We start from the raw sequence: 25,658 nt of genomic DNA on the forward strand, positions 1-25,658 counted from the left end.
TTGTGTCTGGCTTGCTTGCTTGCTTTATTTATTTATTTGTATTCTGAGACCGGTTCTTATGTAGCCCAGGCTGGCCTTGAACTAAACTGACAGTGGTGCTAAGGATGGCCTTGAACTCCTGGTCAGCCTGCCTCTACCTACTAAATTTGGGATGATAGCCTTGTGTCACCACACTCAGTCTGTGTGTGTGTGTGTGTGTGTGTGTGTGTGTGTGTGTTTTAAAAAGTTGTTTAAAAATGGAGACAGGTCTCCGTAAATTGCCTAGGTTGTTCTTGAACTCTCCCTGTAGTCCAGGCTGACCTTGAACTTGTGATCCTGCCTCAGTCTTCGGTCTAGCTAAGATTACAGGGTTGAACTACCATGCCAGACTCAAGTCTAGCTTTTATCTCACAGTTGCTAAGTGTAGGGGACCAGAGCCCCCTGGGCAACTGCGCCAGGCTCTGGGGATGGCTTTTTGGTAGTTTTTCGCTTTACTGTAATGTGGGGTATCTCTGCTCTAGGCAGAATTTTGGCAGTCTCTAGGAAGGGTTAAGGGGAAAAACAAGGTAAAATTTAAGGGTTTCATAACCTCCAAGGTACTGGATCTGGAGCCAGAATTTGTCGTGGACACCTCTAATCCCAGCAGTCAGGAGACCAGGGCACAAAGGTCACAAGTTCCAGGACGGCCAGAGCTACAAAGAGACCCTGTCTGGGCATCTGGGTCCCTGCCCTGCAGTGACCCTGACCTGCACTGCCGCCATCAGTACAGAGGGCAACCCAAGGAACGTCCCCGGGCTCCAGGCCTTGCCGATTGATTTCATCCTCCTGGGAGGTGACCTCCTGGGACTCAAATAAATGCACGGGTGGACAAATCCGGTTCTCACCGCGGGACCCCGACACGTCTGTAGGTCGGTCTGAAGCTCGGTGCTCAGATGACTTTGAGCGAGACAGACTCAACTCAGATTCATGGCGTGGAGACGCCTCCAGCCCACTCAGCCGCCAGGGGGCGCCACCGCCACGCCCATCGGCCACTCCCCCCCCCACCCCGCGGGACTGGGCGTGCTCGGGGTCGGCGGCGGGGGCGTGGCCAGCGTGCGCGCGGGGGCGTGGCCAGCCTGCCGCGGGCGCGCGCGGCGGCGGCGGCGGAGGCAGCGGCAGTGGCGGTGGCGGCGGCGGCAGCGGGTTCCGTTCCGGGCCGAGGCTGGAGACGGAAAAGTTGCGGGTCGGCGAGGAGCGGCCCCGGGACGGTCAGCGAGGGCGACAGCGAGCCGGGGGCCGGCGTCTGCGGACCGGCCATGGACGATCTCGGTGAGTGCGGGAGGCGGAGGGCGGAGCGGCCGGGGCCCGGCGGCCGCGAGCCGGCGCTGGGGTTTCCGATCCCACCCTGGCGCCCGGCGGGGCTGCGGTGCCTGCGGCCCGGGGCTGTGCGAGCCGCTCTTCGCTGCCTCGCCTGAGGACCCCACGACCCCACACTGGGTTTAAGGACCCGCCCGGTCCGCCACGGGGGGGGGAAGGCGCCTCGCTTCCCGGGGCAGACCTCCTTCCTCCTCGGCTGCGGGACCCCTCACTTCGCTTCCCCACCCCCACCCCCACCCCCGAGCGGCTGCCTGCGGGACTCGATCTCGGAGGCTGTTCCCCTCTCCCTGTGACCCGCTGCTGTTCCCCTCCAGGCCACCCTCCCACTTTGCAGACAGGCAACCCCCCACCCCTCCTCTCCTCTCCTCGTGCCAGGGCTGCAGCCCCTTTCCAGTGCCCACCCGTGTCACATCACAGGCGACAGAAAAGCTTGTGAGGACCACACCCCCCCATTCGAATGACAAGTGTCCCAGGCGACTGCATAGACCCCCCCACCACTACCACCCCCCACCACATGTCTAGTCGCCCCTTTTTACGGACTGTATTAGTGACCAGTGTGGACCAGCCTTTCGTTCCCAGGCCAGCCCTTCTCCCCTTCAAGTCTAAACTTAGAAAGGCAAGTTGGAGGGGTGGGTGGGTTATGACTCCCGCCTCTCACCCACCATTCCCAGACCCTGATGAAATGCCAGAGGAATGGGCCGCAGGGTATGGCTATCTCTGAACGTGTCCTAGCTGGCAAGGTCCCCCACCCCCAGCGTCGGGCCTGCTGGAAGCCTCCCGGGTAAGGAGGACAGGATGCCCAGAACAGAGTTTCACTGTCCTCATGTTATTGGAGCCTGGAGGCTGTTCTTTTCAGTCCACGCTTGTCTGGTGTTAAGGACAGAGGAAAGAAAGATTCTCCTGGAAGTTGATTCCAAACCCGTGGGGATTGATGCAAGAGATCTAGGGATGCCCTCAGCCCTGTGCATCCCAGAGTGAAGGATCCCCTTGTCTTTCCCTCTCCTAGGGCCCCTCAGTTGAGGAGGTATGTATGGAGTGAGTTCCCTGCTCTGTAGGAGTCTTGTCTTCTCTCTCTGGACTGTGGGTGGTTTGTGTGACCACTGGTGCCATCGGCGTCCCTGGCTCTGGGGAGCAGATTCACTACTAGATAAGACCGAGGGGCCTCTCTCAAGCAGCCCTTAACAGGGCTCCAAGTTAAGATGGATCATTTGTAGGCGCTGGACTTCACTGCCTCCCTGCAGTTGCCTTGTGGGATCAGGGAGCCCCTGAAACATCCCGGAGCCGGGGATGGTGTTGGGTCCTGTTGGTTTCGCAGGGTGGGATCGTTGCCAAGCATAGTTATGCCTTTGGGTCAGGCTTGGCATCCACATTCCCATTGCACTCAAGGCTGGCATAGCTTCCAGGCAGGTATTTTTAATTTTTGTTTTTCCACATAAAAATACCGAAGCTGAAAGGAGGCTGGCTGGGGCGATGCGCTTTTTGATCAGGTACCTGGAAGTCTCAGTGCGTCTTTCCCTGTGGGAACCGGGGAACCGGGGAGCCGGAGTCACGGCATCTCACACGCCGGGGAGGGCTCTGTTGGTTCTGGACAGTCCCTCTGCTGTTCGCAGGACTGAGAAAGTCTTTGTAGAGTTTGCAGAGTCCGGAATTCCCATCTTCTGACGGCCTCCCATTTAGGGCCAGAACACTGGCTTGTCTCTGAAAGGAAAGAGAGTGTCTGGCAGATGGGAATTGTCGGAATCGAAATGTGCCGTTTATGGAGTGCTTACCCATGCCTGGATTCGCCCCATCCTTAAAACCGTCATCCTGTGAGAGCACCCCGAGGCCACTGCCACCACCACCACTGCCTCCTTTTACCAAATTGAGAAAGCAGAGACCAAGAGAGGTTAACTCTCTGACCCGAGGCTGCAGAGCCAAGAAACACCTCCAAGCCCGGTCCCTGTTCCACTCTTGTGTGCATTTCTTCCTAGGAAGGGGGCAAGCAGGCTCTGGCAGGAGGGGTTTTAGCAGGGACAGCCTGCCACCTGTGACTTCTGCCGCCTTTTGTAGACTCTCCGGTGACTGGATCCGCGCTGCCCGCCTTCCTCAGTCTGAGCTCTCAGGGGGCCAGACACGCCTGGCTGACCAGAGCTTTTTTAAGGTGTGTGGGGGGGGAATGGGTGTGCAGGAGGGCAGAGGAATTTGCTTCTGAGCCCAGGCGGTCAGCTGTCTGGATGGCTGCTCAGCACACTGCCCGTCAGCTGTTTTTCCTAAGTTAGGGTGGATACGATGGCCAGCCCTCTTGTTTTTATTCGTCTCCCTAGAGAGATCTCAGCTGTGAACGTCCCGGTTGGTCCCTTAACAGGGGGGATCGTTTAGGGTGGTCTCCCTGTGGCAAGGCCACGGGGTGCATAGCTTCCATGATAACTTTGTTTGCTGGCTTAAGGATTAAAAAAAAAAAAACAAATAAATAATAAATTGGAGCACCCCCCCCTCTCCGCGTAGTGGCCAGTGAGAGAATCGCCATGTGCTGTTTAATAAGTTACAAATTTATAGCTCTTTGGGCAGAAAAAAACATAAACACAGTGTGTCCTGCCCTCCTCTGTGTGTTCTCTCCGCCCTGTGCCGCCGGGTGGCTGCTTGGTGGCTTTTCTCATTAGAGCTTTTAGAGGCTGGTGTGGTCGGGAGCTCCTTCTGTTCAAGTTCTGGCCGGGAGTTTCCTGGACAGAGTTCTCACAACCCAGATGCACTCTGATTCTGCTTTCTGCCCTGGCTCTCCTCTCTCCCCGTGTTCACATTCTTAATGTATCTGGGGAGGCCGTGACCACAGTGCGGCCTGACAGTGATCCCTGGCGCTCCACAGGAGACGGGCACTGAGCTCAGCGCTTTTTCTTTCTTTTTTTTTACTACAACTGTTGAGAGCGAGGTGTTTTTTTTTTTTTTTTTTTAAATCTCAGCTTCACAGATGGAGAAACCTGAGCTGGAGAAGTTCTGTGGCAGAGCTGGGGTTTGAAGCTAGACTGATCCGGTTCTGGACCTGGTTGTCTTAATTATAAAGTCGTAGGAGCTGGTACTAATCACGGGGTGAACCCAACGGCCTGCTGCCGAGGAACTGATCATTACCTTTAAAATGTCTGCTCTGCTGCTGGCCCGGGAGGTCCCCAGGAAATGGCTTGATCGCTTTCTTTGCCTTCTCATCCACTAATGTGGGGCACAGCCAGCTGTTGGCAGTGTCCCGTCTGCTGGAATCTGGTCATGTCTCCTTTCAACTTCTCAGCAGAAAACAGTGCCTCATTGTGTTTGGGGTGATCCTGGGGGGGTAAGGGAGTTGCCTGGGGGCATTCGGGGCTACAGAGCCTCCCAGTTTCCATGGAAAGCCTGGCCTTAGGGCTAGGCCGTATGTGGTACCTCTGTGTGTCAGGCCTGGGCCAGGTCACCCAGCCTCTGGGCTGTGGCAGAGGCAGCGCCTAACCATGGAGCAGTGGTACCCTCCTGGTGGGTGATTTGCAAGGGGCATGCAAGGAAGGGGCCCAGCTTGGAGTCAAACCCTGGGTTGTGTTTGACTCTTAGGCAGGTGCCTTTCTGATAAGTCCAGCGCGGGTGGAATGGGAAGCCACGGGCTTTGGGCAGGGCATGGCCCGATCACGCTGCGCTTGGTGGATTTTGGAGGGAGCATGCCAGTGTTCTTCTTTTCAGTTTCTTCAGGGATGGCCGTGTGTCGGAGAGACTGGGCCAGCCATTGACTGGAGGGATCTAACACAGGCCAAGGGTGACTGCTGAGGCCCTGAGTGACCTCTTCCCCAGGTCCCCATCCTTTGCGGAACCTCTTGTAGGTCTTTACGTTGTTTCAAGGCCAGAGGTGTTGAAGAACTTCTTCCCAGCATCACTCTAGCCTTTTGCTCTGTTGTTCTGGGCTCAGTGCCTTCATTAATAAAAATAATATCTATAGAACACGATTTTTTTTTTTTAAGTCAGTGTCTCTATGGACAACCATGGCTGTCCTGGAACTTGCTATGTAGACCAGGCTGGCCTCGAACTCACCGAGATCCACCCCTGTCTCCCAAGGGCCACATGTACCACCATACCTCACTTACAGAATACTTTTTATTTTTATTATTTATTTGTTTGTTTGTTTGCTTGTTTTTTGAGACAGGGTTTCCCTGTGTAGCCTTGCCTGTCGTGGAACTTACTCTGTAGACTAGGCTGCCCTTGAATTCACAGAGATCCTCCTGCCTCTGCCTCCAGAGTGCTGGGATGAAAGGTGTGTGCCACCACCGCCAAAACCCCACGGGTACAGAACTCTTCTCTGTGACATTTCCAAACACTGTTTTACAAACCACACATAGGGGCTGGAGAGCTGGCTCAGCGGGTAAAGGCGAGGCTCACCACCAGAAACCACGTGTCGAGAGTTCTTTGGCATGACATTCTTTTGTGCTGACATCCGGGCACTGCTGGGCGTCTGTTGTTCTTTCAGCCCTGGTGGTCATGAAGTAAGTTCTCTTCTTACTCTTAGTAGTTTCACTGCTACCCACTTCGAAAGGAGGAAACTGAAGCATGGTGTGAGCCTGCTTGGCTGAGTTCTCTAACTAGTGAGTGGTAGGCAGGATCAGGAATTGAAGCCGAGTTCACTGACCGTAGTGCAGAAATTACTGTTATCATACCATTTTCTCTCTTTCTCTCTTTCCTTCCTTCCTTCCTTCCTTCCTTCCTTCCTTCCTTCCTTCCTTCCTTCCTTCCTTCCCTCCCTCCCTCCCTCCCTCCCTCCCTCCCTCCCTCCCTCCCTCTCTCCCTCTCTCTCTCTCTCTCTGTCTTTCTTTCTTAAAAGTTTTATCTATCTGTCCGTCCATCCATCTGAGACAGGGTCTCTCAGCATATCTCTGGCTGGACTGGAACTCCCAGCTCTCCATCCGTCTCTGCCTCCCAGAGATTAAAGGCCTGTGCTACCACATCTGGCTCCCTGCTTTGTCCAGGCTGGCCTTCAACTCATTCCTTAGCCTAGACTGGTTTTGAATATGTACATCTGTTGCCTCAGTTTCTGGATTAGCTGGCATGGTAGGCCTGTGTCACCAGACCTGGCTCCAAAAACCTTCTCTGTTTGTCCCCTCCCTTCATGGTCTGTTAAGTCCCGCTTGCCCTTTGTCGGGGACTCTGTGCTCTGGGGGAGCTGAAGGGCATTGGTGGCCATGTCTGCTGATCGACGGAGGGTCCATTTGCTCTCAGCGGCCACCTGTCCAGTCTCCTGTCTGTCCCCTTGACGCAGAGCTGTGGGCTTAGAGCGCAGCTGTTAGAAGTCGATAGGTCTTGAAGGTCTCGGCAGCTCTCCATGTGCCGACAGCCGTACACTGCCCTGCACGGTGCGTCCTTAGTCTTCATTCAGGTCTACGCTCTGTCGATCATGTGAACAGGACCATTTCTAGTGGAGAAGCTGTTGAACATGCCAGGGTAGGCTTCATGTGGTGGCACATGCCGCCAGCCATAGCGTTCAGGGGGCAGAGGCAGAGGCAGAGGCAGGCAGAGCTCCGCTTGGTTTACAGAGGGAGGTTCCAGGCCAGCTGGGGCTCCGTGCTGAGACCCAGCCTCAAAAAGAAAATGAAAGCACTAAGGAGAGGAAGAGAATGGAGGGTGGCCTGTGGGGATAGGAGAAAGGGTGGGAAGAGGAACAAGAGAATTAAAAAGCTGAGAAATGTCGATTGAGCAACTCATGAAAAGGAAAGGTCAAGGTTCATCTCCTCACCAAGTCCAGGCTTCCATCCACTTGACTCACATCAGGCCTCAGTATACGTTCATATCCTGATAAGTTTCCAGCTGACTGATTGCCTAACCAGTGGGGCTTAGCACTGGCCTCCCTAGGGAGGCTTTGGACACTGGGCCAGGAGCAGGCAGATGTGCCGTCGGGGAAGGCCTACCACAGCCCCAGTGGCCGAGTCTTCCCTCGAAGATGGCCCTAAATGCTTATTTCTGGTGTGGTTGTGGTATTGTGGTTTATGGGAGAAGATCGTCTTTCTTCGAGGCAAGAGAAAGGGGGAGTGAAGTGTCATGAAGCCTGTAACTTATTTATTTATTTGTTTTTTTGTTTTTGAGACAGGGTCTTACTCGGTAGTCCTGGCTGGCCTGGAACTCCCAGAGATCCGCCTGCCTCTGTCTCCCGAGGGCTGGGATTAAAGGCGTGCGCCACCACATGTGGCTCTGAAGTTAGTTTTAAATGATATAGTAAAAAACAAAACAAAAATTAAAACCCAAACCAAGAATTCAAATATTTACACACACACACACACACACACCTTGGTATCTGTAGGGCATTGATTGGTCCAACACTTACTTCCCACTAGATATTAAAGTCTTGAACACTCATTTCTCTGTATACAGAACTTCCTATATGCTCTTTCCAAAAAAGTTCCTTTTGCACTTATTTAGGTGTATGAGTGTTTTGCTCACATGTGTGTCTGTGTATCATGTGCGTGACTGGAGTAGTGGACTGTTGTGAGCTGACATGCGGGTACTGGGAATTTAACCTGGGTCTTCTGCAGGAACAACCAGTGCTCTTCACAGGTGACTCGTTCCTTCAGCCCCCACCCCCCAAATCTTTTTTTTTTTTTTAAAGACGAGTTTTTTGTAATCTAGATTGGCTTCGAACCTACTACGTAGCAGGTGAGACAGTGATCTTGAACTCCGGGTCCCCTGGCCTTCACTGCCCCCTCTTCGAGTACTGGGATCACAAGAGTACTTCCGCCCAGTTGACGCAGCGAGAGAGCGAGCGAGATCAGGCCTAGAACTCTGAACAGTTAGGCAAGTGCTCTGCCAACTGCGCCGCGCCCCAAGCCCTTCCTGTAAACTTTAAAATTGAAACCACCTCGGGCTGGGGAGACGGCTCAGGGTGTGAAGAGTTCGCTTTGGTGGATTCACAGCCGCCCTGTGACAGAGGGAGCAGAGACAGGCTGAGCCGCCTCGGAACTCACGGGCCAACCTGTCTAGGCATTGAGTGAGCTCCGGATTTAGTGAAGATACCCCGCTTCAAAAAATAAGATGACAGAGCTCTGGGTTTGAGGCCAGCCTGGTCTACAGAGCGAATTCCAGGACAGCCAGGCACACACACACAAAAAAACCTTGTCGTCCATTCCTGGAACTCACTCTGTAGCCCAGGCTGGCCTCGAACTCACAGAGATCTGCCTGCCTCTGCCTCCTGAGTGCTGGGATTAAAGACGTGCGCCACCCACCACCCAAAAAAACCTGTCATGAAAAGCCAAAAAAGTGAAAAGATGGGGCAGCTAGATGGCTCAGTGGGAAAAGGGGCTTGCTGCTAAGCCCTGTAGCTTGAATTCAGTCTGAGGCCTCATGCGGTGCAAGGAGAGAGCAGCCGCTCACAAACCGTCCTCTGAAGTCTGCGCATGTGCTCTGGCATGTGTCTCTGTACCCCTCCCCCATAAATTAGTGTTCAATTTAAAAAAGGGGGGGGTAATAAAAGACACTACCTGTTTGAACTCTGATCTCTACATCGACTCAGACCCTCACACACATGAACGTGTATGTGCATGCATGGACACCCCCACCCCACCCCCGCCCAACTTAAAGCATCCTTAGGTTACCCAGTAAGATGTAAGTGCTTGTTACTGTAGCTATACTGCATTGTTTAGGCGGGCAGGACTGGAAAGGGTCCTGCGCTTACAGTTTAGCGTGTTGCGGTTTGTCGTATTGCCCTGTCCTCTACTGTTGGATCTGAAGGTGTGCAACCTGTGGGTGCAGAGGGCCGATTGTCTGTGGATTTATACATGGAGATGTGTGCCCGTAAAAAGCGTGTGCCATACATTTGCACGGGGTGGCAGAGTGTTAAGTGGGAAGGTATGTATTTCCATTGTTGTGGTTTTCAGTTTCTGTAGACCAGGCTGGCCTCAAACTCACAGAGATCCACCTGCCTCTGCTTCCCAAGTGCTGGAGGTAAAGGCATGCACCACCCACTGTCCAGCATGTTTGGACACTCTTATGATCATAGGTATTGAGAAGAAGTTTAAGCTCACGCAGTGCAGTGGTGGCGCATGTTTTTAATCCCAGCACTTGGGAGGCAGAGGCAGGTGGATCTCTGTGAGTTCGAGGCCAGCCTGGGCTACAGCGCAAGATCCAGGACAGGCACCAAAACTACACAGAGAAACCCTGTCTGGGGGGGGGGGGGGCGGGGGGGGAGTTCAAGCCCTCTTTTTCCATGGGGGACTCTGAGCTGTAGAGCCGAGGTGCTGGCTGGTGTCTGCTTGTCTTGGCCTGGGACAGCTGGTGATGGGAAGACAAGCAGATGGGAGATGCTGTCAGCTGAGGAGGTAGGTCACAGTGCCGTGCCCTGTGCAGGGGGTAAAAAAAGACAGGATTAGACAGAGAGACAGCACACTTGTGCAAGTATAGAGTCCGCTCGTGTTATTTTGGCTGGTGTGACATTAATCAGACAGGGTCAGGGAGAGAGAGAGAGAGAGAGAGAGAGAGAGAGAGAGAGAGAGAGAGAGAGAGATGCTTGGAGTGAAGGCGTTGTCTGGGCCAGTGGGTTTCAGAGCAGGAATGGATGTCTTCATGCAGTTTGAGCCAAGGGAGTTGGGGCCGGGGTGGGGTGGGAGGGTGGGGTGGGGGGGTAGGGGTGGGGATGGGGGCGAGTTTGCCTCACTTCCCATAAACTATCTGTGGCCAACATCTTTAGCCTGTGGGCATGGGGCCACGAGCTCTTACTTGCACAGATCTGGCCCTTCCGGTTCTCCAGTCTCTCTGCTCTCCCCTGGACTCTCCACTCCCTTGGTTCCCACTTGTATCGTAGTGTGCTGAGTCAAAGCTGGGCCACTTGGGTCCCCAGCTTTTGGGTGTGTGTGTGTGTGTGTGGAGGGGGGGATTGACTATAGTCCAGCACTAGTGGCCCCGGCTCAGGCAGAGCTGAGGGCCCCTTGTGCCTAGCAGAAACATTTTGAGCTTGTCAACAGGCCCTCAGGAAGTCGCTGCTTCCATGCCAGGAGGTGGGTCTTGGAGCTTCAGGCTTGTCCATCAGCATGGCTGCTCGGGAGGGGATCACGGAGGCCTCCTAATGAGGTCTGGAAGTGGTGTGTCAGGGCCTCATGCTGCTGGGCTGAAAAGTAGCCCGATGTGTGTTTTATGGGGGAGGGGACGCGCCCCCCCCCCCCCCCCCCCCGGAGGAAGCTTTATGTAATTCTTGGCTGGAGCTCAGGTAATTGTTTTAATGAAATGGAATGCAGCTTATTCAGAACTCGCTTGGCAGAAACAGCCGTGTTCTGGTCCGTTTTCATGTTGAGGAGCTCGGGGGTATATATTTCCAGCTGTTTTGAATCAGAGGCCTCGGAGTGAGCTGGGCAAGGTGGATGGAAGCCACTGGGACGCTCCTTCCTCGAGTAGCTCGGGGATCTTCCTTCAGGCTGCCTGGTTCTCACTGGCATGTTAGTGTGTCTCCTGCGTTGTTGGGGATCCTTGGCCAAGCATGCCCCCTGCCACCGAGCTGCCCTACCCCAGTGCTGGTGTGTCCTTCTGAATGAGCCAGGGCGCTTTTGACCTAGCAACAGAAACCCTGCTGGAAGCAGGCTGTGAGGAATGTGCCCGGTGCAGAGGTGCGGAACAGTGCAGAGGTGCAGAACGTGGAGCTGCTGACCACGCAGCAGCCGGGCCCTCAGGGAATGATCGCCTTGTTTACTCACGGGTTGCCTCACCCCCACGGCCAGCCCGCTCCCCACTCCCCTTTGTAAGCAGGCTTATTGTTATTTTTTATTTACTGCATGTGTGTGTCCCTGCTTGTCTGTATGTACACTGTGTGTAATGAGGTGCCCACCCAGGCCAGAAGAGGAGGTCAGATCCCTTGGAACTGGAGCATATACGCGCCTCCCCCCTCCCCCGCCACCCAATGTAAGTGCTAGGAATTGAACCTGTGTCCTTTGGAAGAGCAGCCAGTGCTTTTAACTGCTGAACCTCCTACTGGCCCCTTCTCAGTCAAATGCCTTTAATTTTAATGTTACATTTATTTATTTATTTATTTATTTATTTATTTATTTATTTATTTATTTATTTATTTATTTATTTATTTATTTATTTATTGTGTGAATGTGTGGGGTCAGAGGATACCTTGCCTGAATATTCCCTTTTCTTCTGCCACGTGGGTCCTGGGGATTGAACTCAGGTTGTCAGGCTTGGTGATCAACTACTTATCCACTGAGCCATCTTGCGGTTGTACCTCCCTGACCCCCGCCCCCGCCCCCGCCTGCATCAGTATGGTCCACTGTGGACTTTGCGGTCTCATGGTTCCAATCTATCGCTACTCATCTGGGCCTTCTCTTCCTCTTTCTCAGTTTCTGACCCAGCCCGGTACATCCTTACACACTTGCTGACACGCGTCCTACCCTAGTGGGTGTGTTTTCTTGTCCTCTCTCCTTCAGCTGCGTGTGTCTCTAAAGAACTTCCCTGTCCTCCCCGCCTCTCTCTGAGTGGGGGGCGCCTTCCCGGCTTCCCTGAAGATTTCTCTGGGCTTGCTATTTTTCCTCCTGTTTATTTACTTCCATGACCTCTTTTGGAACTTTTGTGCTGGCAACTCCCAAATTTCTATCTCCACCCCTGACGTGGATTCTATTGTCCAGATTCTTCCGGTTTGCAAGCCAGCAAAGACCCAGCTCATTTCCTTTCCCTGGCGTCCCTCTCTCTCTCTGAGGCCTCAGCTATTGTCTGGTCCCCGTGTGTGCCCTGTCCCGCTTTCTTGGTCTCTGTTCAGATAATGGACGTAGCTTCTGAGGTGGGAGACAGTTATCCCAAACCTGCAAATGAGGAAGCAGAACAGAAGCTGACGGCAGTGAGGGGAAGGAGGGGGCACACCCGGTGTCCCTGCAGACCGCCATGAAGGAACTGTGACCTCGGTCTTCTCTGGTACTCAGCCCAACCACCCTTTAAGCCAGCCCCCTCCCCAGGGGAAGAGGGGTTGGGGTGAGACGGAGGGAGATTCATGTAGCTCAGGCTGGCTTCAGACTTGCTCTGTAGCCAAGGATGACCTTGACTTCATAATTTCCTTACCTTTGACTCACCTGCTGAGATTACTGGCATGTGCTACCGTGGCTGGCTCTCCTTGATTTTTCATGCTGGACACCCAGAGGTGGGAAGTCACAGGTCAGGTTTTAGCTGTAAACCTGTGTTGTTTGGCCTTCCTGATATTCAAAACATTCCAGGTTAGTTGCCAGTACTTCAAACACCAAGAGATTATACCTGAAATCATTATTTCTTTTGAAAACTGAGATCTGGCTATGCTGTACCCACATTCTCTCTCAGTTTAGGTGACCCCATAGTCCCTGTCCTGATAGCTGAGCATCTTTGCCCCTGCGGTGATTGACACTGACTCTTAGAATCATCTAGGCTCTCCTCTAGGGTTTGGGGCTCAGTGTTTAAACTTCCACCCTACGTCTGTGACCTTGGCAGTGGGTGTCAGTGTGTCTGGCTGCTAGCCTGTTTAGCTGCCCAGGGAATGTGATTCTGGTGGTCCCCTAAGAGAACACAACAGCATGACCACTTCATGGCACTGTGCGGCTCCGCCCTGGAGGTGCAGTGGCCTCACTTTAGTGCTGGTAACATAAGGTCGTGTGGCGGGTGTGTCTGCCCTCCTCTTTGGCAGCCTGGAGAGGAAGGCAGTAGAGCAGGAGGCTGTCTGAGCTTGGCTTGGACTAACCACTCACCAACACTGCTATCTGAGAGCTGCAACCATGAGCTGTTTGAGGTCTACTCCCCGTCAGCCCTGGGCTGTCAAGGATGCACCGTGACATCCGTGAAGCCTCCAGGATACGCTGGCCACTCAGGCTTCTTTATCAGTAGGGAAAGGGAGAGTTAAGCTGGAGGTTAGGGCATATACTCATCATCCTAGCATTTGGGTCGCCGTGAGTTCCGGGCCAGCCTGGAATACAGAATGAGACCTTGTCTCAAAACAAAACAGGATCTGGAGAGATGGCTCAGCAGTTTAGAGCACTTGTTGCTCATGCAGAAGACTGGGGTTCAGTTCCCAGAACCCACGTTGTGGCTTACAACCCATCCATAACTCCAGTTCCAGGGCATCCAATGCCCTCTTCTGGACCTCCATGGGTACCAGGAATGCATGTATTGCATATACATACATATAGGTGAAAAACTTACATAAGTGAAATAAAATGGCGCACGCCTTGAATCCCAGCACTCAGGAGACAGAGGCAGAAGCAGAGGCAGGCGGATCTCTGCGAGTTCGAGGCCAGCCTGGTCTACAGAGTGAGTTCTTGTTGGAGGGCTGTCCTGGTCTCTGCTCAAGTTTGGAGTGGTGTAGCATCCTCAGCAGGCTTTTCCTGTCAGTTTCCAGGAGCACTCCTCTTCCTTGGGTGGAAATGGGAGTGTCCAGTGGCCCACACTCAGTTTCCTGTGGGCTCCCGGCTCCCGGGCTGGTCAGGTGGCCAGGCCTTCCCCTCGCAGATGAGGTCCGGGGCGGCCGGGTTGGTTCGGCCTCTTCGGGCTGGTGTGAGGGAGCTGCTGTGGCGCCTGGACCTCCACACTCGTTCCTTGGCTGTCAGCCTGAGCTCTCTCGGTCACACGCTGTCTGTCTTGGAAAGTTCTCCGCCTGCCCCCCAGGAGTGGATGTGTGGTCTCCTCACCGTCCTGAACGTCAGCCTCGCTGCATGTTTGGCTGGGGCAGCTGCTGGACAGCTGGTGGCCTCTCTCCCCCTGCCCTGCTACCTCAGATGGCCTCCGCTGCCGGGTCCTGAGCTGTCCAAGAATTCCTGCCCCTCCCCTTTATAAGTTGGTCTGCTGAAGGGGCCAAGCAGGAATAAGCCAGTGTCACCTGGAGGTGGTGGTTGTCATGGCTTCCTGCGGTCACTTGTGGTCATCGGTTTCCAAACATCCTGTTTGTGCCTCTAGAGCAGAGCCGTTTGTTGTCCAGGAGGCAGTTCAGCGGCTCCAGGCCTCACCCTGAGGCAGAGTGTGCGGCCAGGGTGTCAGGTTCATCTGCTCACAAAGGCACTCGCTTCGCCGTCCCTGGCTACGGAGGACATGGCTGGTGGCGGATTGTTTGAGGGCGTCCTCTCCTGGCTCTGGGCCGTCTCCTCTCCCTGCCTTGACTGCCTGGGACGTTTGCCCTGAATCTTCTGTCCGGTGGATATTGACAGCCCCTCCCAGAACTGGGCGTCTCAGGGAGTCTCCAGCCTTTACCTCCTTCAGTCAGAGCTGCTAACTTATGTTCGTGTGTGTGTGTGTGTGTGTGTGTGTGTGTGTGTGTGTGTGTGTGTGTGTGTGTGTGTGTGTTGGAAGGGGTTTGGTTAGGGTGGGCCTTCTGTTCTTCCTGTATCCCAGGAGGGCCTTGAGTTTACTGTGTGGCCAAGGATGACCTTGAACTTCTGATCCTCCCGCCTCCACTCCCATGCTCAGTGTGTGAGGTGCCTGGAGTTGAACCCAGGCAAGTCTCATGCATGCTTAGGCAAGTGCTTTATCATCTGAGCTGCATCCCCAACTGTGTCTTGCGGCTTTTGAAATGTTCGAGAATAAAATGTAAAGGCATTTGAAAATCAGTTATCAAATTCAACCCTGTACTGCCTTAGCCTAACAAGCCCGGTCGATCTCTCGGATGAAGAGAGTTCCTTCTTCTAGAACTCTCCACCTGTGTCCTGGTGCCGCCTCAGGTTCCCCTTCTCATGTCTCTTTGCTGGCGATACTGTGATTTATTTTAATTTATCTGTTGAAGAAGAGTCGTGCTTACTGTAAAGGCAGAGTGTGGAAGTGAAGGTCTCTGTATTTATGCTCATGTTGAAACAAACAAACAAACCCAAAGCCGGCAGGGGTGGGGAGGGGAGGGGGCTGGAGAAATGGCCCTGGTTAAGAGCACTGGTTGCTCTTCCAAAGGACCTAGGTTCAATTCCCAACACCCCCACATGGCAGCTCACACCTGTCTATAACTCCAGTTACAGGGGACCCAACACATTCACACAGACATACGTGCAGGCAAAACACCAATGCACATAAAATAAATAAACTAAAAAAAAAAAAAAGAAAGAAAACTAGCAATTTTGAATAAATACCTGTACACAAATATTCCTATTTACCATAGCCAAGAGATGGGGAACCACTGCTAACAGTCTGGTCTGTGTCTTTCCCGATAATTTTCTATCGATTTAAAACATTTATTAGTATGCATATCGGACACATCTCTCATTTTATTTGTTCATTTATTTTGACAGGGTGTATGTAGCACAGGGTGGCCTAGAGCTTGCAGTATAGACAAGGATGACTTTGAACTTCTGATCCTTCTACCCCTACCTCCTAAATTCGGGGCTTACCACCACAGCTGGTTTGTGTTGTTCTTTGTGGTGCTGAGAATCGAACCCATGGCCTCACAGGTGCTGAGCTGGTGCTGGGGTACATCCTGGCACCTTTTGTTACTTTTATTCTTCTCTGTACTTGGGACCAAACACCCACCTTGAACTTGGTAAGCATCTTGTGACTGAGCTGAATCTTCAGCCTTTTTGTCTGTCCAGTGTCCCCGTGTCCCTGTGTCCCCCCACACACACACACACACAACCTCCCCCGCGCACGCACGCGCGCGCTTTCTTTCTCTCTTATTTGCTCTTGACAGGGTCTCTCTGTAGCTCTAGCTGCTGACCTTAAACTCACAGAGATCTGCCTGGCTCTCTGCCTCCCAAGAGCTGGGGTGTTTCTTATTTAGATGAAGTACACATAGTAAAAAATTGACCATTTTAAAACTATAATTAGGGAACCTGGAGAGATGGCTCAGAGGTTAAGAGCACAGACTGCTCTTCCAGGTCCTGAGTTCAATTCCCAGCAACCACATGGTGGCTCACACCATCTGTAATGAGATCTGGTGCCCTCTTCTGTAATGCAGGCATACATGCAGGCAGAACACTGTATATGTAATAAATAAATAAATATTAAAAAATAAACAACCTATAATCCAGTGGCATCTGGTGTATTCACAGTTGGGCTCTTTCTGGTTCTTCTTCTTCTTCTTCTTCTTCTCCTCCTCCTCCTTCTTCTTCTTCTTTTTTTAAGGATTTTCGAGACAGGGTTTCTCTGTGTGGCCCTGGCTGTCCTGGAACTCACCCTGTAGACCAGGCTGGCCTCGAACTCACAGAGATCCTCCTGCCTCTGCCTCCTGATTGCTGGGATTAAAGGCGTTTGCCACCACCGCCAAGGTGGAGATTGTGTTGTAACCTGCTGCCCACTGAGCCCTCTGGTCACACTGGACTCTGACGCCCCCTTGTCATGACGGCAATAGAAAGTGCGCTGGGGGGGGGGCGGACAGTCTGGGTCGAGTGTTTGTGTGTGGAAGTCATCTGTGGATCATGCTGGAGCTTGCTTGGCAGCGCTGCCATTGAGGCAGCGGCCCTGCAGGTCCGTGGGATGGGGGAAGGGAGAGAGGCTGAACTAGGTTCTGAGGTTTGGGGGAGGGGATGCTGGAGAGTCAAGTGTGAACTGCCTGTGACGGGAGGAGTGTTTTCTGCCATGAGCCCATTCTCCCCCCACCCGTGTCCTCCTGTGCCTCGGACTAACAACAACAGCCATCGGCCCTCTGACTTGCCGCCCGTTCTGAGCTATTTACTTTTTCTCTCTGGCTTTCATTCTCTTTCCCTTTCAGTTCCGTCCGTTTTTTGCTTCCTGTGCTTGAAGCCCTGTTATTGGCTGACACCCCTTTAGAATGCTTACTTCTTCAAGATGATGCCATTTCATAATCACAGAATGTCCCTTTGAGGGGCCGGAGAGACGGCTCAGAGGTTAAGAACACTGGCTGCTCTTCCAGAGGACCCTGGGTTCAAGTCCCAGCAACCACATGGCAGCTCACAACCATCTGTAACGCCTGTTCCGGGGGATCTGACACCTTCACACCAATGCATCTAAAGTTAAAATTAAAAAAAAAAAAGTGTGTATATACATATACACACACACATATATATATATATGTCCCTTTTAGTCTTACCTTGTGTGTGGCTAACAGAAGCACTTTAATTTTCGTATCCTTTCCCTTCCCCCACCCCCTTCTTTCCTGCTGTTCAGTTAAATAAGACAGTTGGGAACACCTGCAGTGGTGACCTCACTGGACGCATGGCTCTGCAGTGCAGATGGACACAATGTGTCCCACAGCCTTGTGGGGGGAGGGTCTTGGTGGCAGACCCTCATCTGGAAACAATCCTACATCTTACAGCCTTCCTCACAGGAAGTTCCTTGTGTAGTGGTAGGCTTCCGAACTGGTCCTTGAACTTGAGAGGCCTTTCTTTTGAATCTCTGAACAAGTCAGCCCACCCCTTCCCTAGAGTTTGCATTGTGGCCCATAGAGACATTCTGCTGGGACGGATGGTGGTGGCGCACGCCTTTAAAAAAGACAGACAGACAGACATTCTCATTGGGTGAATTGCCATCCCTGCTCCCATGCTGACTCCCCACCCCCGCCAGACAGGATCTCTCTGTGTAGCCTCAGCTGTCCTGGAGCTTGCTCTGTAGACCAGGCTGGCCTCTGAGATCCGCCTGCCTCGGCCTCCCAAGTGCTGGGATTAAAGGGGAGCACCACCACAGTTTGGCCCCTGCTGTCTCTCAAAGCCCTGGCTGGAGCACGGCTCTCTAAATGACTTGTTCCTGGGCAACGGTGAAGGAGCAGGCAGGAGCAGGCAGGGGCAGGCAGGAGCAGGCAGGGGCAGGCAGGAGCAGGCAGGGGCAGGCAGGAGCAGGCAGGGGCAGGCAGGAACAGGCAGGGGCAGGCAGGGGCAGGCAGGGGCAGGCAGGGGCAGGCAGGGGCAGGCAGGGGCAGGCAGGGGCAGTCTGGAGTTCTCCAGCACCTGCCACTGTGTCTTCCTCAAAGGGTCACTTTAACTTTTTCTTTTGAAAGACAGGGTCTTTTCAGGCTGGCCTTGGAGTCTGAGGGAGTCAAGGGACCCTGAGTATCAGTCTCTCACGTGTCAAGTGGTGGGCACAGGTCATGTCAATTACACTTTGACTGTTGTGGGCAGGGACAGTACTTTCTACCACTGAGCTTCGTCCAGGCCTTTGGCCTCTTTAGCATTGGTGTTTTCAGGACATATCTTCTTCGCCCACTGCTTTTGAATCTGCCTTTGTATTCAGAGTTTGTTTCTTATAGCCTGCATAGTTAAAATGTCACTTTAATTAGTCTGACAACATCCATCTTTAAATTAGAGCCTATAGGCTTTAACATTTAAATCACTATCAGTGCTATAATTCATTGGTTTATTATTTTCATGGTTTGCAGACTAACCTATCATTTGTTTTCAAATCTTGGGCTGGAGAGGGCTCAGAGATTAAGAGCACTGCTTACTCTTCCAAAGGTCCTGAGTTCAATTCCCAGCAACCACGTGGTGGCTCACAACCATCTGTAATGAGATCTGGCGCCCTCTTCTGACCTGCAGGGACACATGCAGACAGAACACTGTATACATAATAAATAAATAAATCAAATCTTACTATTCATGTTCGATGTAAAAAATCTCGTAATTACTAAATTTCTATATCCCCCCATACTTTTGTTGTCATAATTCTGCCCCCTCGTACATTATAAAAACTCACCGGGGTTGTCTGCCTTTTAAATCTGCTCTCAGTTGCCGGGCGGTGGTGGCACACACCTTTAATCCCGGCACTCGGAAGGCAGAGGCAGGCGGATCTCTGTGAGGTCGAGGCCAGCCTGGGTGTGTGTGTGTGTCGGGGGGGGGGGGGGGGGGGGGCAGCATGATGGTGGCTGGCTGGGAGTGGAGCTAAGTGGTAGCATGCATGTTTAGCCTTCATGGATCCCCAAATTCAGTCCTCAGCACCCAAAACAAGTAAATAAGCAACAAGGCCGACCTAGAGAATTTAACAAAATGTGAGAACGACATTTTTGTCTTCCTCCCTGGCTGGTGGCCTCAGCTGACCCTCACTAACTCACCCACACTTTGCAGTTCCTCTCTTCCTGGGGCAGGCATAATAGCCGGTGATGCTAGCAGACTGTGCTGCAGAGTCCATGGTCGATGTTGCTCACACGTTCCAGCCGGGCATGGTTCAGAAAACACAGCTCACAGTGTTTACTCTCCTCCGCTCTGCCAGGAAAGGTGTGAGCAGCTCCTCGGGACTCAGGCTCCCCCCCACCCCCTCCCCCCCAGCGCCAGGCCGAGGTGCTGCCCAGTGGCAGGCCCTGACCCTTCCTGGTGCCCACGTTGTTCCCGCTGCCTCATTCCAGAGCAGTGAGCTCCCCTCTTCCATTTTGAAGGAAACCAGGCAGGCCACACAGTGAGCTGAAGTGCCCACAAGGGCCTGTGCTCTGGCCACAGAGTCTTGTGGAGTTTTCCTTTGCTTTCTCTTCTTTTAGAGTGAGGGGTAGTGTGGCGGGAGGGAGGAGGTGGTAAGTAGATCCTAGGAGATGGAGCATATCCTGGCATAGGATGGAGGGACCCTGCTTCTGTCACTGTCCACTCTGTGCTTTGTATCTACTGAGTGCTCACGGAGGACCAGGAGGGGGAGTGAACTGAGGTGCAAAGGTAGATCACTGCATGGACGGCTTGTCCAGGGTCATTAACTCATTTCTCCCGAGCATCTACTTGTACTAGGCTCTCTGTTCATTGCTCAGAGAGGCCGATGGGTGTGAGCACGCTGTTCCCTGCCCTCCCCGGGCTGCTCAGGGGCTGTGGGGTGTGGCCAGACAGTCTCCACTGGTTTGACATGTGCTCTCCTCAGGGAAGACCATGATGCTTTGGAAGCGCAAAGGAGAAGGGTCCTTAAACCCTGAGTCCAGAGGGAGGGCAGAGAGGAAATGGTGTTTGATACTGCTTGTTGTTCAGTTTGTTTGCTTAGAATGCGTCGAGGAGACGGGGTGCCTGGGGTGACGTTGCCATAGACAAACATGGACATTTAGAAAGGCTCCGTCTTTGAAGTAGACGGCCATTCTGGAGTCACATCTGTAAGCTTCTCACAGCAGAGGTCCCCAGCATAAAACCAGCATAGACGATTTTAATCCTTGTGTTGTTGGAGTAGGAAACTGAGGTGTGTGAATGTCAGTGGATTAGACAAGATTGGAGGGTGGTCTGTGGAGAGGGAGAAGGCACATGTATGACACGCATGTGCACATGTTGAACTCATCATTTGTGATTTCGTACCCTGTGTCCTCCTAATTGGGTCTTTCAGGCAAGCCAAACAGCCTGAATCACAAGGTTGAGGACAGTCACCAGCCTGTGCTTCCTGCACAGAGTGACCTTTTAGGGGTAGCCTTGATACGGCAGCCGAGCCAAGGCTGGGACATGGACATCTGCCAGCCTCCGGTGTGATGCTGAGTTTTGTCCAGGTAAAAACTCTCCAGGCTCAGATGTACCTGATTCCCCAGCCTGTTCTGAGGATATTTCCATGAGAGCAGGAGGCCTGAGATTGCGGATTAAGGCCTGGAAGGGCCCCAGGGGTCAGCCTCAAGCTCCTGTTGCAGGAAGGAGCTGGCTCCCCTGATAACATGCTTGGCCGAGCCCTTCTTCCTGGAAGAGAGTTATCATACATGGAGCTGGCTGTGTCCGTGGACTGCTGAGACTGTCATCAGAGGGAGAGGCAGGGGGAGGGATCTCCGAGAGTCCCTGGAGCAGGGGACATGCAGCCTCCAGAACTTTCCAAGGCTTGGCCATGGAATGACTTGTTTTCAGCGGGGGACAAACTGGAGGTAGGGCACCATATCACTTTCCAAACGGCTACTTTCCAGGCCCCTGAGAGATTCAGACTTGGGTAGAGCAAGAAAGGTCCCTGTCCCCCACCGGATCTCTTCCCCCTTCCTTGTTCCTGCCTGTCCTTGATCTCCCTCTGGTCCTCCCCTGGACCTGCTTGCTCCTGTCTTCCTGTCTCGGCTGGTGGCTGTTCTGTGCTCCAGGACTCCCTCAGGAGAGGCCTCCTCCTCCTTCTGCATACACTCAGGTACCAGGTCTTGTTGATTTATTTTTTCCCTCCTTTCATGTACAGCATTGCAACCCCCCCCCCCCCGGGAGCCCTGCCCCCCTCCCATCCTGCCTGCACACACTGACTGAGCAGTCTAAGAGGCAGGCCTGGTCCTGCGTTCCCCTGTAGAGGCCCTTGTAAGCCCAGACTCTCCTGCAGGCCCTGGGCCCTCGACTCCCCTAACCAAGCTGGGACTTGCACTCTGAGCTCCATTCCCTGTCCTGGCCCTTTCCCAGGTTGATTAGTTGTTTGGTTTTGGTTTTTGGATTTTGAAGACAGGGTTTCTCTGTGTAACAGCCCCGGCTGGCCTGGAACTTTGTAGACCAGGCTGGCCTCGAACTCACAGAGCTCCACCTGCCTCTGCCTCCCGAATGCTGGGGTCAAAGGTGTGCGCCACCACTGCCCGGCTCCCAGGTTATCCTTAACCTCTCCTGGCCCTCTGTTAACTCCTCTCCCTTATAATAGACTCACTAGGTAGTGCTCTCTGCAGCAGACCCTCTGTCTCTCCCCTTCGTGTATTGGGACACCAGTTGAGCACTGAGGTGTTAAGGTATCCTGGTATTGAGGCTACCTCCTGTGAGGGACGGATAGACCTAGAGCAGGCAGGGAGGCTGGGTACACAGTGAGACACGATGGGGCCTGGAGAGACGGCTCAGCAGTTAAGAGTACCGGCTGCTCTTCCAGGAGACCCAGGTTCAAGTCCCAGCACCTACATGGCAGCTCAAACTGTCTGTAACTCCAGCTCCAGGAGTTCTGAGGCCTTCACACAGAAAAGTGAGACAGGGTCCATTTTGTGCCCTATGGCCTGTGGGAGCATTGTGGAGAATGTACTGCTCCATCCTGTTCTAGGAATTCCCGTCACCTGGGGCTGACATGGAGCTGGAACCGCTTTAGCCTCAAGCACCACATGTCTTAGTGAGCTGTGAGGCAAAGGCCGAGCTTTCAGCTCTGACCCGGGCCGGTTTCCCTTTCATCGATTCTCATCTCCTTTGCACTGTGGCGATTGGGAGCTTTCTCCCTAGAGGTACGTGGTAGGGACCCACACACAGTGTGGCTTACAGATCTCCTGGAGGTCATTCACGGATGTTGTGAAAAAGTCATCTTCCTTGGTGAGGTTTGGAGGACGATTTCCATCCTTTCTCTGGAGAGGGAGGACCAAGGAATGGCCAGTTCTTCCCAGATGGGAGCTGAGCTCAGGAGGAGGAGGAGGAAGAGGAAGATGTCAGGGCAGGGCTAGCTACACTCAGAAGGTCCAGGGCCTCTGGAGTGAATCCTGAATGAGTTGTGTCTTGAAGCCCCTCAAAGACCTAACTTTGGAGTCTGGAATTGGAGGGCTTAGTTAGACCCATCCCTAGACTGCTTCCTGGGTGCCGGCATTGTTGGGAGGGCATTGGGCTGCGAGGCTGGCCCTGGACCAGACGCCCAGGGGAACCAGCAGCATCTTTCCCCGCCTTGGCCACGTGCATCGACTTCCACAGCCTGAGCACGGGGCTCTGGGATACTTGTACTTGGATCACTTGTGGCGATCTTTTGAGTTTGGGAGTCAGTCAGGGAGAGAAACTGGAGTTTTAACTGAGTCTTTCGTTGTTGTTTTTTTGTTTTTTGTTTTCAAGACAGGGTTTCTCATTGTAGTTTTGGTGCCTCCCCTGGATCTCGCTCTGTAGCCCAGGCTGGCCTCAAACTCACAGACATCCGCCTGGCTCTGCCTCCTGAGTGCTGGGACTAAAGGCGTGTGCCACCACCGCCCGGCTCGGCCTGGAACTCTTAATCTTAGATTCCACCCCTCAGACTCTGGGATGATAGGTGTGAGCCACAGTGTCCGGCTGTAAAGTCTTTTTGACAGGGACCAGTGTTCTGTTACTGGTGTCTTAACAAACACGGCTGGTGAGAGTGTGGGGAGCCCAGGCACCCAGCTGACAGCTGTCGGGGAGCCTTCTCTGCAGTTCACACCGGCATGCTCTCACACCTGCTCAGGTGGGGCCGTCAGGGATGTCAGCTTTGTGGGTGGGACAGCTATTCAGGTTCCACCCGCCACCTGGCATCACCTGGTGAGATCCGTCCTGAAACTGTAAGGCCCGTGTGCTTTAAATTTGTCTTACGTTTTATTTATTTACGTGTGTGTGTGTGTGTGTGTGTGTGTGCGCGCGCGCGCGAGCGCTGTGGTGAATGTGTAGACGTCGGAGGACAACTGGAGGGGGTTGGCTCTCTCCTTCTACCATGTAGGTCCCAAGGAGTGGACTGGAGTCGCCAGAGTCACCCTCTGCCATCTCCTCAGTCAGCGGTGTGCTCTCGGCCCCCCAGACCTGCCTTCTGTCCGCTGTCTTGTTTGCCCCGTCAGACGGCTTATGGGAGGCCAGGGACCCGCAGGCTGTAAGGGGCCCCCAGTACGCCCAACTTGACACACGAGGAGACTGAGCTCAGAGGGGCTGTGCTAGCAGATGCTGGAGCCGGGACTTGAGGGCCCGTTGTTGGTGATTACCGCTCCACGCTGCGTTTTGTCACAGATCCACAGACCTGCCGAGGCCAGGCAGGTGATGGGAATGGCAAAGGAGCAAAGAGGGAAGAGGACTGATGTTGCCGCCGAAGGAGGCGGCCACGCCCCTTCTGGTGGTGGAAAGTCGACCAGTTCCGACCTTCCTTGGCTTACCGATAGACTTACAGTCCGGTAAAGCTGTGAAGCTGAAAATGCCTTCTATGCGGTTAAGTCTACTGAACAGCCGCAGCTTAGCACCCGGCACCCAGCACCCGGCACCCAGCAGGGTGCCACTTGTTTACCCTCATGATTGGGTGGGGTCGTCGCTGCCGCCTAATAGTGCAGGAGCGCCTCGTACCACGTGCCGTTCAGAACTTTCACACGGTTCCTCCTAAGTGGACGGTGTTGCCTTTGCTCCACTGTGAGGTTGAAAAATGGTCAGTGCAGTTGCCATTTATCAGGGCCGTCTGTGTTGCCAGCTCCTAGGAGGCTAAAAGTCCTGGTTTTCATGTGAAATCTTATAGTTTCCTCCTATGTCTTTTTCCTTTTTTTTAAGTTTTCACTGTGTAGCTCTGGAGTCCTGGAACTTGCTATGTAGTCCTGGTTGGCCTCAAACTCACAGAGCTCTGCCCACCTCTGTCTCTGTCTCTCTGTCTCTCTGTCTCTCTCTCTCTCTCTCTTTTTTGGTTTTTCAAGACAGGGTTTCTCTGTGTAGCTTTGCGCCTGTCCTGGAACTCACTCTATAGCCCAGGCTGGCCTCAAACTCATGGAGATCCACCTGCCTCTGCCTCCCCAATGCTGGGATTAAAGACGTGCACCACCACCGCCCGGCTCCACCTCTGTCTCTTAAGTGCTGGGACCACCGTGCCTGGTTTGTGTGTGCAGTAGTGTGTTCATGTCATGCACACACGTGGAGGTCAGAGAACAACTTGCAATAGTCTGTTCTCTCCCTCTACCACGTGGCCTAGGCCTTGAACTCAGGTCATCAGGCTTAGTGGCAAGAGCTGTTACGGCTGAGCCTTGCAGACTTCTCAGGCACAAGCACACCTATGAGGTGATTCACAGGCAGGCTTCAGACTAGGATCTGTTTCCCTCCACTTCTGAGTCTGGCTCTTCTGCCTCTAGAATCCCCTGGAGAAGGAGAATCAGAGTTCATGGCTGAAAGAGGTCCTGGAAGTCTGTTTTTGTCTGACCAGTGGCCCTGTGCAATTCCTAGTCCACCAAAAAGGTAAAAAGGCAGGCAGGCTCAGAGAGGTGAGGGGTGGTAGAGTAGGTGTGAGGGACAAATGCAGTCCGGACTCAGGCCTCGCCTCTGGCCACCCCACCCACCAGCTCTGTAGGCTCTGGCTGTCCCAACGGCAGCTGTGACTTCCTACCTCAGGCACGCATGCACTCTCGCACGCAAGCACGCACACTATGCTACCCCTGGCTCTTAGGGTAGCAGTCACCAGTATTACTGGTGTCTTCTTTTTCATGGTTTTTTGGTTGGTTGTTTTTTTTTTTTTTTTTTTTTTTGAGACGGTTTCTCTGTGTAGTTTTGGCGCCTTTCCAGGATCTTCCTCTGTAGCCCAGGCTGGCCTAGAACTCACAGAGATCCGCCTGCCTCTGCCTCCCGAGTGCTGGGATTAAAGGCGTGCGCCACCAACGCCCGGCTGTTTTGTTTTTTAAGCATACGTTACATATACATAATAACTGTCTCATTATGACATTTTCATGTGTACACAGTCTCATCGTACCGACTCCCCCACTACTCTCCTTAGGCCCAATCCCGCTGGTCTTCCCCCCCTCTGCTGCCGTTTGTCTTGGTGAGCTAAGGAGTTCCATAGATTTGCTTGCAGGAGCGTGAGTAGGAGGTTCCTTCCGGGAGCACGGACACTTTATCAATGGCTCCACCTTAGATTGATGGATGGATTCCCTATAGATGCTCGGGGAGCATGGGAGTCCTTCCCCTTCC

General features: G+C 53.4%; 1 protein-coding gene across 5 annotated transcripts in view; it reads left to right on the plus strand.

Moving 5' to 3' along the window:
• Nucleotides 1-1,012: 1,012 nt before the first annotated feature.
• Pxn (paxillin) overlaps nucleotides 1,013-25,658 on the plus strand; it is a 53,206-nt gene continuing 28,560 nt past the window's right edge. For 2 of the 5 annotated variants that reach the window (XM_076560542.1, XM_076560544.1), the window contains exon 1: nucleotides 1,013-1,287. In XM_076560542.1, coding sequence (XP_076416657.1) covers nucleotides 1,275-1,287 — 13 coding nt within the window. In that variant the 5' untranslated portion in view covers nucleotides 1,013-1,274. Of the gene's footprint in view, nucleotides 1,288-19,685; nucleotides 20,963-25,658 lie in introns of those variants that run through there. The other 3 variants (XM_076560541.1, XM_076560539.1, XM_042268358.2) reach the window with 3 other exon arrangements.

This window comes from Peromyscus maniculatus, chromosome 23 (assembly GCF_049852395.1).
Source record: "Peromyscus maniculatus bairdii isolate BWxNUB_F1_BW_parent chromosome 23, HU_Pman_BW_mat_3.1, whole genome shotgun sequence".
NCBI classification, from domain to species: Eukaryota; Metazoa; Chordata; class Mammalia; order Rodentia; family Cricetidae; genus Peromyscus; species Peromyscus maniculatus.